The following is an 11,936-nucleotide window of genomic DNA, read 5'->3' on the forward strand; positions in this document are numbered from 1 at the left end:
ACAATACTCGGGCTGTGTGATATGACGATACTAGGGCGGTGTGATATGACGATACTAGGACGGTGTGATATGACGATACTAGGACGGTGTGATATGACGATACTAGGGCTGTGTAATATGACGATACTAGGGCTGTGTGATATGACAATACTAGGGCTGTGTGATATGACGATACTAGGGCTGTGTGATATGACAATACACGGGCTGTGTGATATGACAATACTAGAGCTGTGTAATATGACAATACACGGGCTGTGTGATATGACGGTACTAGGGCAGTGTGATATGACGATACTAACGCTGTGTAACATGACAATACTCGGGCTGTGTGATATGACGATACTAGGGCTGTGTAATATGACGACACTGTGGCTGTGATATGATATACTCGGGCTGTGTGATATGACGATATTAGGGCTGTGTGATATGACGATACTAACGCTGTGTAACATGACAATACTCGGGCTGTGTGATATGACGATACTAGGGCTGTGTAATATGATGACACTAGGGCTGTGTGATATGACGATACTAACGCTGTGTAATATGACAATACTCGGGCTGTGTGATATGACGATACTAGGGCGGTGTGATATGATGATACTAGGGCTGTGTAATATGATGATACTAGGGCTGTGTGATATGACAATACTAGGGCTGTGTGATATGACGATACTAGGGCTAATATGACGATACTAGGGCTGTGTGATATGATGATACAAGGGCTAATATAACGATACTAGGGTCGTGTGATATGACGATACTAGGGCTGTGTGATGTGACGATAGTAGGGCTGTGTAATATGACAATACTAGGGCTGTGTGATATGACGATACTAGGGCTGTGTGATATGACGATACCAGGGATGTGTGATATGACGATACTAGGGCTGTGATATGACGATACTAGAGCTGTGTGATATGACGACACTAGGGCTGTGCGATATGACGATACTAGGGCTAATATGATGATACTAGGGCTGTGTAATATGACGATACTAGGGCTTTGTAATATGATAATACTAGGGCTGTATGATATGACGATACTAGGGCTGTGTAACATGACGATACTCGAGCTGTGTGATATGACGATACTAGGGTGGTGTGATATGATGATACTAGGGCTAATATGACGATACTAGGGCTGTGTGATATGACGATACTAGGGCTAATATGACGAAACTAGGGTCCTGTGATATGACGATACTAGGGCTGTGTGATATGACGATACTAGGGCTGTGTGATATGACGATACTAGGGCTGTGTGATATGACGATACTAGGGCTGTGATATGACGATACTAGAGCTGTGTGATATGACGACACTAGGGCTGTGCGATATGACGATACTAGGGCTAATATGATGATACTAGGGCTGTGTAATATGACGATACTAGGGCTGTATGATATGACGATACTAGGGCTGTGTAACATGATGATACTCGAGCTGTGTGATATGACGATACTAGGGCTGTGTAATATGACGATACTAGGGCTGTATGATATGACGATACTAGGGCTGTGTAATATGACGATACTAGGGCTAACCCTAACCCACTAGTCTGGACTAATATGTAAGTCTTGACTGTTTTCTGTTTTTGTGTTGGACTCCATGTGGAATAAAAATATTTTGAACTTGGCGATTTTATCGTTTCTAAATCATCATCTGATATTTGTGCTGTATCGTCCACCCCTGATCAATACCAATTCATAAGGAGTTGATAAAAGAACCAGAGTGTTGGGGATGAACACTGATGTGTGGTCCAGCAGGACACACATGTCCACACACGTCCACACACAGAGAGACAGACAGACGCACCTGACTGACACAGTCCAGGACGTACAGGCTGTACTCGTTCCAGCTGAGAATCCAACCGTCTCTGAAGAAACAGCTGAGCAGACCCAGCTGTCTGTCCTCTGGACGGTAACCTCCAACAGGACCAGGACGAGGAAAGAGCTGGAACTGAGGGACCTGAAGAAGACACAAACAGGAAGTGAACTGAGGACATGAAGAAGACACAAACAGGAAGACACACTGATGACATGAAGAAGACACAAACAGGAAGACACACTGATGACATGTAAGGACATGTGCAGGTCCACACGGTGGTGGACACCTGAACAGAGTGGACACCTGAACATTAACAGTATTCAGGTGTGTGTTCAGGTGTGTTCAGGTGTATGTTCAGGTGTGTTCAGGTGTGTGTTCAGGTGTGTGTTCAGGTGTCTTCAGGTGTGTTCAGGTGTCTTCAGGTGTATGTTCAGGTGTGTTCAGGTGCGTGTTCAGGTGTGTTCAGTAGAGCCCGACCAATTAATCGGCTGGCAGATTAATTGGGCCGATTATAGTTTATCACCGATTAATCAACATCAGCCAATATGTAACCGATTCATTAACTTTTTTGCTGCGGAGATTCTGTCGCTCGCTGCTCCTGTGTGTGCTGCCCCTCCCCCCGTTACGACAAGGATGGACCACTAATCCCCCCTGTTGCATCCGCCCCCCCACCTGAAAATCACAGACCGACCCCCCCCGTGCTGAAAAGGATGGACCACTAAGCTAATCGCCCCTGCTCCGGCTCCGACCAACCCCGACCCCCTGGCCCCCCCCGTCCAAAAATCATGCCCCCGCCCCCCCCCCCCAGTCTCATGAACTATTCATGCCCCCACACACACCCATGTCCGTACACTTCCTGTCTACCTCACAGTTTCATTCTGCAGGCACGCCTGGGTGTTTATAGTGTAGGGGAGACTGGGGACAGTTGTAACACAGGTCAGTTGTTACTCTTGCAATTGCTCCAATCAGGAACAACTTAGGACTCACCTAATTCACTCTGCACATGCTCAGTTTAGTCCTTAGTCCACATGGAATTTGTTGTGCCGTGAGGCAGACGCATCAAAATTTGTGAGGGAAAACATAATTTTATGGTAAGTAATATTTTTAGCTCTAATTATTTTTGTGATTCCATAGTTTGCTTTGTAGTTGGACTCATTAAAGGTAGGTGTCACTTACATTTTAAAGAATGATTTACCAAACAATTTTTTTGTCATTACTTATAAAATATAGACTCATCTTTTTCAAAAGTCTGCTCTCCCCAGCATAAAAACTACCACATCTACAACCCGTGGTTTCCCACAGGTCACAGACTAGTCTAATATTAGACTATTATACAGCATTTGAAAGTTGTGTAAATTATCTTTGTGAGATAAACAAAGATTTATGCAACTCTTAATCCACCTGTTCACAATTATCTAACATAAGATAATTATATCCTCTGTAGATCAATGTTCGTATTTCATATACCGGCCAATATATCGGTTATTGGCCAATATTGGATATCGACTGATATAGTGGATATTGGCCTTTTTTAGCCCCCAATATCAGCATCAGTCCTAAAAATCCCTTATCAGTCGGGCTCTAGTGTTCAGGTGTGTGTTCAGGTGTGTTCAGGGGTGTGTTCAGGGGTGTGTTCAGGTGTGTGTTCAGGTGTGTGTTCAGGTGTGTTCAGGGGTGTGTTCAGGGTGTGTTCAGGTGTGTGTTCAGGTTTGTGTTCAGGTGTGTTCAGGGGTGTTCAGGGGTGTGTTCAGGTGTTGTATGGTGGTCGTAGTTACCTGTGTGCTGAACAGTGGTTTCAGCAGGTGCGTGTCCTCCACTCTTCCTCTGACGTCTGCTCTCCACAGTCTGAGTCCAGGTCGAGCGGCGAACACTTGCAGGTCACTCTGTTTACAGAGCGCCGGCAGGAAACAGGCCCCGAACCGCCCACTGCTGTCAACCAATCAGAGACACACATTTTCAGATAAGCGCTGAAAAACAAGCTCTGCACAGCTGTGTTCACATGTACTTATGTGTTCACCTGTACTTATATGTGTTTACCTGTACTTATATGTGTTTACCTGCACTTATATGTGTTCATGGGTACTTATATGTGTTCACGTGTACTTATATGTGTTCACATGTACTTATATGTGTTCACGTGTACTTATATGTGTTCACATGTACTTATATGTGTTCACGTGTACTTATATTTACTCTTGTACCCATGGTCTTCCTCTTATCTGGGTCTGGGGCAGGCAGCCTCAGCAGAGCCCCCTCCCCACCCACTTCCACTGAGGCGGTCCCAAACCACAGACACATGGGTCGGCCCTGCGGTCTCCTCCCAGACGGACACGCCCCTAACCCCTCCCCAGGGAGGCGTCCTCACTAGATGGACCTCCTCCACTGGTTCCTCTGGACGTGGAGAAGCAGCAGCTCTACTCTGAGTCTCTCCCACATGTCCTAGCTCCTCCCCCTATCTCTAAGGCTGAGCCCGCCCATTCTGCTTGTGGGTCAGTACCCAGAGTTCATGACCACAGGTGAGGGTCCACAGGTAGGAATGGGAATCGAGAACCGGTTCTTTTTGAGAACTGGATCCCAGTAGCTCAGTTCCTTAGAATCATTTGCCTGCCTGCTTGTTGATTCTGCCTTCACTGCGCATGCGCGATGACGTCACGCGCACGCTGCATTGTTTTGGTCAGAACGTAGCCAACATGGTGCTGAGGCAGAAATGGTCCAAAAACATGACACCAGGTCCACTTGTAGCACTGTCAAAGCTTCCATTTCTTCAAAAGGGTGGAATCCCTCCAATAAGCTCAAACATTTGTCCACAGCATATGATTCATTTACAGGAATGTCACGTATTTGATATGCTACTTAGCTTAACCACTTAGCTTTTGAATGCAGCGACAGAGTGAACGCCAGGCCCAGTTCCGGTTCCGGTGCGGGCAACAAATGTCGTACCCCCTCAAATGCAAGTTTCCGAAGGTAGTGGAAAGGAAATGAGGCGCACAACAATGGGAGATGGGCAGAGCTGAGTCGAACCAGTTCCATGTATTAGAAATGTGACAAAAGGAATTAGTAAAGCGTCTTAAGTTTCACTTTCACTGCACGTCGTCCCCCTGAACCGGGCCCGGCGTCATCTGTTATTATTTGTACATACTGTATATGTTATATTTTCTGTGCAGAGATGGAAATATAAAAGACAGTTAATGCAAACACACCCGTTTGTACTCTTTTATTCCCTCACCAAATGAGAATTGATAAGAAAATCGATAAGGAATCGGATCGATAAGCAAAATCAATAATGGAATCGGAATCGTTAAATCCTTATCGATTCCCATCCCTATCCACAGGTGAGGGTCCACAGGTGAGGGTCCAAATCCAGATCCACCAGTAAACCCAGAGCTTCTCCTTTGGCCTTAGCTCCTCTGCACCACAACGGACTGCTTTAGTGTCAGCATCCCTGCAGACTCCGCCCACATCCACCTGTCCACCTCCTACTCCATCCAACCCTCACTCTCCAACAAGATACCGAGATACTTGAATTCCTCTACTTGAGGCAGGACCCCCCACCCCATGGCCTCAGACCTGGAGGTGCTGACCTTCATCCCAGCTGTGAACTGCCCCACTAAGAGCTGGAGGTCACTGCTTCAAGGTAAAAGGACCACATCATCTGAAAAAGGCACAGACCAGATCCTCCTGCCCCACAGCTCCACCCCCTCCACCACCGGGCTGTGCCTACAAGTTCTGTTCATAAAAGTTCTGAACAGAACCGGTGCCAAAGTGCAGCCCTGGAGGAGTCCAACCCTCATCAGGAACAGGTCCGACTTAGTACAGGCTACACGGACCAGGAACAGGTCCGACTTAGGACCAGCTACACGGACCAGGCTGGCACTCCTTCGGTACAGGGATTGAACGGCTGCTAACAAGGGACCATCCACCCTGTACTACCGGAGCTCCCCACCCCCCACAGGATGCCCCTGGGGACACAGTTGTAACCCTTCTCCAGATCCACAAAACACCCCTCCAGCGCTCTAGCAAGGGTCAAAATCTGGTCCACGGTTCCATGTCCAGGGTGAAAACCACATTGGTCCTCCTTGATCTGAGGTTCAACTACCGACTGTACCCTCAGCTCCAGTACCCTGGTGTAGACCTGTACCCTCAGGTCCAGTACCCTGGTGCAGACCTGTACCTTCAGGTCCAGTACCCTGGTGCAGACCTGTACCCTCAGGTCCAGTACCCTGGTGTAGACCTGTACAGTCAGCTCCAATACCCTGGTGTAGACCTGTACCCTCAGCTCCAGTACCCTGGGCTGTATCTCATCTACCCCCAGGGCTCTGCCACAGCACAGGAGATTCACTACCTCAGAGAGTTCGGTCCCAGAGATTGGTCCCCCTGTGTGTAGGTCATGTATGTGTGTGTGTGTGTGTGTGTGTGCATGTGTGTGTGCGCGTGTGTGTAGGTCATGTGTGTGTGGGTCGTGTGTGTGGGTCATGTATGTGTGTGTGTGTGTGTGTGTGTGTGTGTGTGCGCGTGTGTGTAGGTCATGTGTGTGTGGGTCGTGTGTGTGGGTCATGTATGTGTGTGTGTGTGTGTGTGTGTGTGTGTGCATGTGTGCGTAGGTCGTGTGTGTGGGTCGTGTGTGTGGGTCATGTGTGTGTGTGTGTGTAGGTCATGTGTGTAGGTTGTGTGTGTGTGTGTGTGAAGGTCGTGTGTGTGTAGGTCGTGTGCGTGTGTGTGTGTGTGTGCGTGTGTGTGTGTGTGTGTGTGTGTGTGTAGGTCATGTGTGTGTGGGTCGTGTGTGGGGGTCGTGTGTGTGTGTGTGTGTGTGTAGGTCATGTGTGTAGGTTGTGTGTGTGTGTGTGTGTGTGTGTGTGTGTGTGTGAAGGTCGTGTGTGTGTAGGTCATGTGTGTGTAGGTCGTGTGTGTGTGTGTGTGTGTGTGTGGGTCATGTGTGTGTAGATCATATGCGTGTGTGTAGGTCGTGTGTGTGTAGATCATGTGTGTGTGTAGGTCAGGTTGTGTGTGTGTGTGTGTGTGTGTGTGGTACCCCTTCCTGGGTCTGTGTGTGTGTATGTGGTACCTCTTCCTGGGTCTGTGTGTGTGTGTATGTGGTACCTCTTCCTGGGTCTGTGTGTGTGCATGTGTGTGTGTGTGTGTGTGTGGGTGTGTGTGTGTGTGTGTGTGTGTATGTGGTACCTCTTCCTGGGTCTGTGTGTGTGCGTGTGTGTGTGTGGTACCTCTTCCTGGGTCTGTGTGTGCGTGTGTGTTACCTCTTCCTGAGTCTGTGTGTGCGTGTGTGTGTGTTACCTCTTCCTGGGTCTGGTTCCCAGCTGTAGAACCTCCTGGTTCTGTGTGCAGTACAGCAGTGTTCTCTGCTGGGTGGACACCAGCAGAACCTGGTGACTGTACTGGACCTGAACCACACCGGAGGACTCCTCCAACAGCAGCAGCGGCTTACACACCCCCTGAACACAAATACACACACACATCAGCTCAGTCCAGGTTGGTCTGGTCCAGTCTCGCTCAGATCAGCTCAGCCCAGGTCGGTCCAGTTTGGTCCGGTCTGGCTGAGCCTCGTCCAATCAAGTCCATTCCGGTCAAGGTGAGTCAAGTTCAATCCAATCCAGTCCAGTCCAGCCCAGTCCAGTCTAGTCTGGTCTGGTCCAATCCAGTCCAGCTCAATCTGATCCAGTCCACTCTAGTCCAGCACAGTCCAATCTGGACTAGTCCGATCCAGTTCCAAACCAGGGTTCTTACATGGTCCAGGGTTCTTACCTGGTCCAGGTCCAGAGCAGAGAAGACCACTCGTCCCTTGTCATCTCCAGAGAACAGTTTCATCCCGTTGGTGCTCCAGGCCAGAGATGTGACCATGCCTTTGTGAAGGCCGAGCACATCGAACCGCCTCAGCTGGACACAGAGGTCAGAGGTCAAACACACACAGGTCAGAGGTCAAATACACATAGGTCAAACATACAGAGGTCAGAGGTCAAACACACACAGGTCAAACATACAGAGGTCAAAGGTCAAACACACACGGATCAGGGCTTAAACACACAAAGGTCAGAGGTCAAACACACACAGGTCAAACACACATAGGTCAAACATACAGACGTCAGAGGTCAAACACACACAGGTCAAATATACAGAGGTCAGAGGTCAAACACACAGAGGTCAGGAGTTAAATATATAGAGGTCAGAGATCAAACACACACAGGTCAGAGGTCAAACACACACAGGTCAAACATACAGAGGTCAGAGATCAAACACACTCAGGTCAGAGGTCAAACACACACAGGTCACAGGTCAAACACACACAGGTCAAATGTCAAACACACACAGGTCAAACACACACAGGTCACAGGTTAAACACACAGAGGTCAGGGGTGAAACAAAGGTCAGAGGTCAAACACATGGAAACACCTCCACTACAGACACAGCAGTCAGAGGTCTAACACACAGTGGTCAGAGGTCAAACACACAGAGGTCAGAGGTCAAACACACAGAGGTCAAACATACAGAGGTCAGAGGTCAAACACACACAGGTCAAAGGTCAAACATACAGAGGTCAGAGGTCAAATACACAGAGGTCAGAGGTCAAACACACAGAGGTCAAACATGCAGAAGTCAGAGGTCAAACATATAGGGGTCAAAGGTCAAACATACAGAGGTCAGAGGTCAAATACGCAGGGGTCAGAGGTCAAACACACAGAGATCAAACACACAGAGGTAAGAGGTCAAACACACAGAGGTCAAACACACACAGGTCAAACATACAGAGATCAAACACACAGAGGTCAAAAATACAGAGGTCAAACATACAGAGGTCACAGGTCAAACACACAGAGGTCAGAGGTCGAACACACAGAGATCAAACACACAGAGGTAAGAGGTCAAACACACAGAGGTCAAACGCACGCAGGTCAAACATACAGAAGTCAAACACACAGAGGTCAAACATAAAGAGGTCACAGGTCAAACACACTGAGGGCAAACACAGAGGTCAGAGGTAAAACACACAGAGCTCAGGGGTTAAACATACAGAGGTCAAACGTCAAACACATTGAAACACCTCCACTACAGACACAGCAGTCAGAGGTCAAACACACAGAGGTCAGAGGTCAAACACACCGAGGTCAGAGGTCAAACCGATCTGTTTGTCTTCTCACCTGTTTGTTGCGTCCAGGAAGTGGAGAAACCAGCTGGAAGACCGCCACTCGGCCTGAAGCTGTTCCCATGGCAACCAGATCATCAAAACAGCTGAGCAGCTTGACGGCCGTGATGGCGTCGCACTTCCCCTGAACACACAGACCACAGTGTTAGAGAAGGTCAGCTGGGCGTGTCCTCCAGCCACAGAAGAAGAGTGGGCGTGTCCTCCCACCACAGAAGAAGAGCGGGCAGGCGGCTCTGACCTCCAGGCTGTACTTGTTCATGTGTGCCAGGCGGCGGCAGTACAGGTACAACATGCCGATGCTGCTGCCCACCGCCACGAAGTCCGAACTGATGTCCAGAGAAGTCAGGTAGACCAGTACCGAGCGGAACCCCCTCTGCACCTGAGGAGGAATGGAGAACGAGGAGACACGTGAGGAGGAATCGAGAACCAGGAGAACCATAAGGAGGAACGGAGAACCATGAGGAGGAATGAAGAACCGTGAGGAGGAACAGAAAACCAGGAGACCTGAGAGGAGGAACCGAAAACCAGGAGAACCATGAGGAGGAACGGAGAACCAGAACACCATGAGGAGGAACGGAGAACCAGAACATCATGAGGAGGAACGGAGAACCAGAACACCATGAGGAGGAACAGAGAACCAGAGCACCATGAGGAGGAATGGAGAACCATGAGCACACAAACACTGAGTAGGAATGGAGAACCAGAAAACCATGAGGAGGAACAGAGAACCAGAACACCATGAGGAGGAACGGAGAACCAGAACACCATGAGGAGGAATGGAGAACCAGAACACCATGAGCACACAAACACTGAGGAGGAACGGAGAACCAGAACACCATGAGGAGGAACGGAGAAACAGGAACACCATGAGCACACAAACACTAAAGAGGAACAGAGAACCAGAACACCATGAGGAAAAATGGAGAACCATGAACACCATGAGGAGGAACGGAGAACCAGGAACACCATGAGCACACAAACAATGAGGAGGAACGGAGAACTAGAACACCATGAGCACACAAACACTCTGGAACTACTCTGGTATGACCTGGCTATGGTCCAGGTCTGGCTTAGTCCTGGTTCTGGTCCAGTTGAGCTTACCTTGGCAGGGATGGCGTTCAGTAAGTAGTAGAGAGGACAGAACTCTTTAAGGACGGACGGAGGAGCGGCCATGTGGGACAGAGGAGCAGCCATGTTGGACATGTCAAAGTCAACGGGTCCTAAAACAGATGCATCACATTAGAACACATGGAGCTGACCCTAACCCTAACCCAAACCCTCCCAATGACCGGCCCCTGTGACCCCCCCCAATGACCCCCCCAGTGACCGGTCCCCATGACCCCGTCTGTGACCGGCCCCCGTGACGCCCCCCCCCGCCCCATGACCGGCCCCGTGACCCCGTCTGTGACCGGTCCCTGTGACAACCCCCCCCCCCCCCGCTCCCCCAGCACCCAATGAACCCCCCATGACCGGCCCCGTGACCCCGCCCCCCATGACCCCATCTGTGACCGGCCCCGTGACCCGCTTGATCCGGTCTGAACCGGACCAGGACTATTTAAAGCCGGTTCTGGCCCGGTTCTACTCAACATCTGGTTGAACTGCTCTGTGTTCGGAACCGAACACACAACTGCAGCAAACAGAGACTTTAACCGACTCTAGAAGAACCGAACTGAACCGAACCGAACCAGGTTGAAGAGACAGAACCCGGAAGTAATATGTGATCATCAGAAAAGAGAGAAAACACCGGGACTCAAGTGATGATCCGGTGGACTGACTCTAAAAGAACCGAGTCTTAGCCCGACTCCAACCGAACCGTCAGTAAAACTGTTTCTACAACCCAGTGATAGACGTGGTTTCATCCCTTTCATGACGGAACCGGAGCCGAACCGGAGCCCACCGTTTCTAATGTTTACGCGCACCTTTAATCACGTGACATTGTCATCTTTAATTAAAATACGAGATGATTTGAGTAAACTGCGGGTTCTGTTCACGGGGTTCGATTCGGTGGTGATTCGGCTGCAGACGCCGGCCCGTCCGGACCCTGGCAGCAGACCGAACCCCGGACCCGCCCGGTCACGGACACATCGGATGGTGCGGTTAGCTTGCATCCGGACCGGGCTGCCGCCGATGGGCCGGTTCCGGATCCGGAACGTGAGCAGGTGCAGGAGCAGTGCGTGCTCAGGTGAGCGACTTACGGCTTAAAGTTCGGGTTCCGGGTCCAGGTGAGCGGACGGCAGCAGAACATCCCTGATGGAGCAGCTGACAGAGGGGCCTGACACTGACGGAGCAGGAAAACAAAGAGCGCCCCTGAAGGAGGAGAAAGGAACTACAGCCATTCAAACCTTTATTTATAAGAAGAACAGGAACAGAAGAACAGAGCAGGGCAGAGGAGGAGGATGGGAAAGGACTGAAAACAAAGTAGGAAGAAATAATAATTAAGTGTTTGTGTCTGGAGATGGGTTAAAGAAGAGGAACACAGACTGTATGAATAAGACTGACTTCTGTTTTTCCTTTTTAGTGTTGAAAAAAAAAAAAAAAAGTCAACAACAGGAAAGGACAAAGCACTACACACATCAGCATTTACAAAGAAAACCAAAAACTCAAGGCATTAAAATAATGATGCAATATTCATCATAATGAATCAAATATGGAACCGCCTCCATTTCAAACAAGGAGTCTAAATAAAGGCATCAAAATAATAAATACATTTCAACAGCTTCATAAACAGTTTCAGCAGTTGGATGGAATTGTCTGAGTCTGAGTCAGAGGACAAACGTATTTGATTTTTCACATAGTTCCAGCTGGTCTGTTGTTTTTCTGCGTGTTTGTAGTATTTATCCAGAATGAGAAGGGTGGGAATCCAAAAGGACGGATTTGTGTTCACATCATGTTGATCTTGAATTGTTACTGTTAGTTTATTTTGTGACCAGTTCTGCACATCTGGACAAAAAAAC

At 49.0% G+C, this 11,936-nt stretch overlaps 1 protein-coding gene across 2 annotated transcripts in view; it reads right to left on the minus strand.

The window, feature by feature from the left end:
* tecpr2 (tectonin beta-propeller repeat containing 2) overlaps nt 1-11,265 on the minus strand; it is a 76,663-nt gene extending 65,398 nt beyond the window's left edge. For both annotated transcript variants that reach the window (XM_030126139.1, XM_030126138.1), the window contains exons 1-8: nt 11,178-11,265; nt 10,084-10,202; nt 9,221-9,361; nt 8,978-9,106; nt 7,587-7,718; nt 7,119-7,276; nt 3,605-3,758; nt 1,818-1,970 (exon numbers count right to left, since the gene is read on the minus strand). In XM_030126139.1, the coding sequence (XP_029981999.1) occupies nt 1,818-1,970; nt 3,605-3,758; nt 7,119-7,276; nt 7,587-7,718; nt 8,978-9,106; nt 9,221-9,361; nt 10,084-10,185 (969 nt within the window). In that variant the 5' untranslated portion in view covers nt 10,186-10,202; nt 11,178-11,265. The remainder of the gene's footprint in view (nt 1-1,817; nt 1,971-3,604; nt 3,759-7,118; nt 7,277-7,586; nt 7,719-8,977; nt 9,107-9,220; nt 9,362-10,083; nt 10,203-11,177) is intronic.
* Nucleotides 11,266-11,936: the final 671 nt, after the last annotated feature.

Source organism: Sphaeramia orbicularis, chromosome 22 (assembly GCF_902148855.1).
Source record: "Sphaeramia orbicularis chromosome 22, fSphaOr1.1, whole genome shotgun sequence".
Classification (NCBI taxonomy): domain Eukaryota; kingdom Metazoa; phylum Chordata; class Actinopteri; order Kurtiformes; family Apogonidae; genus Sphaeramia; species Sphaeramia orbicularis.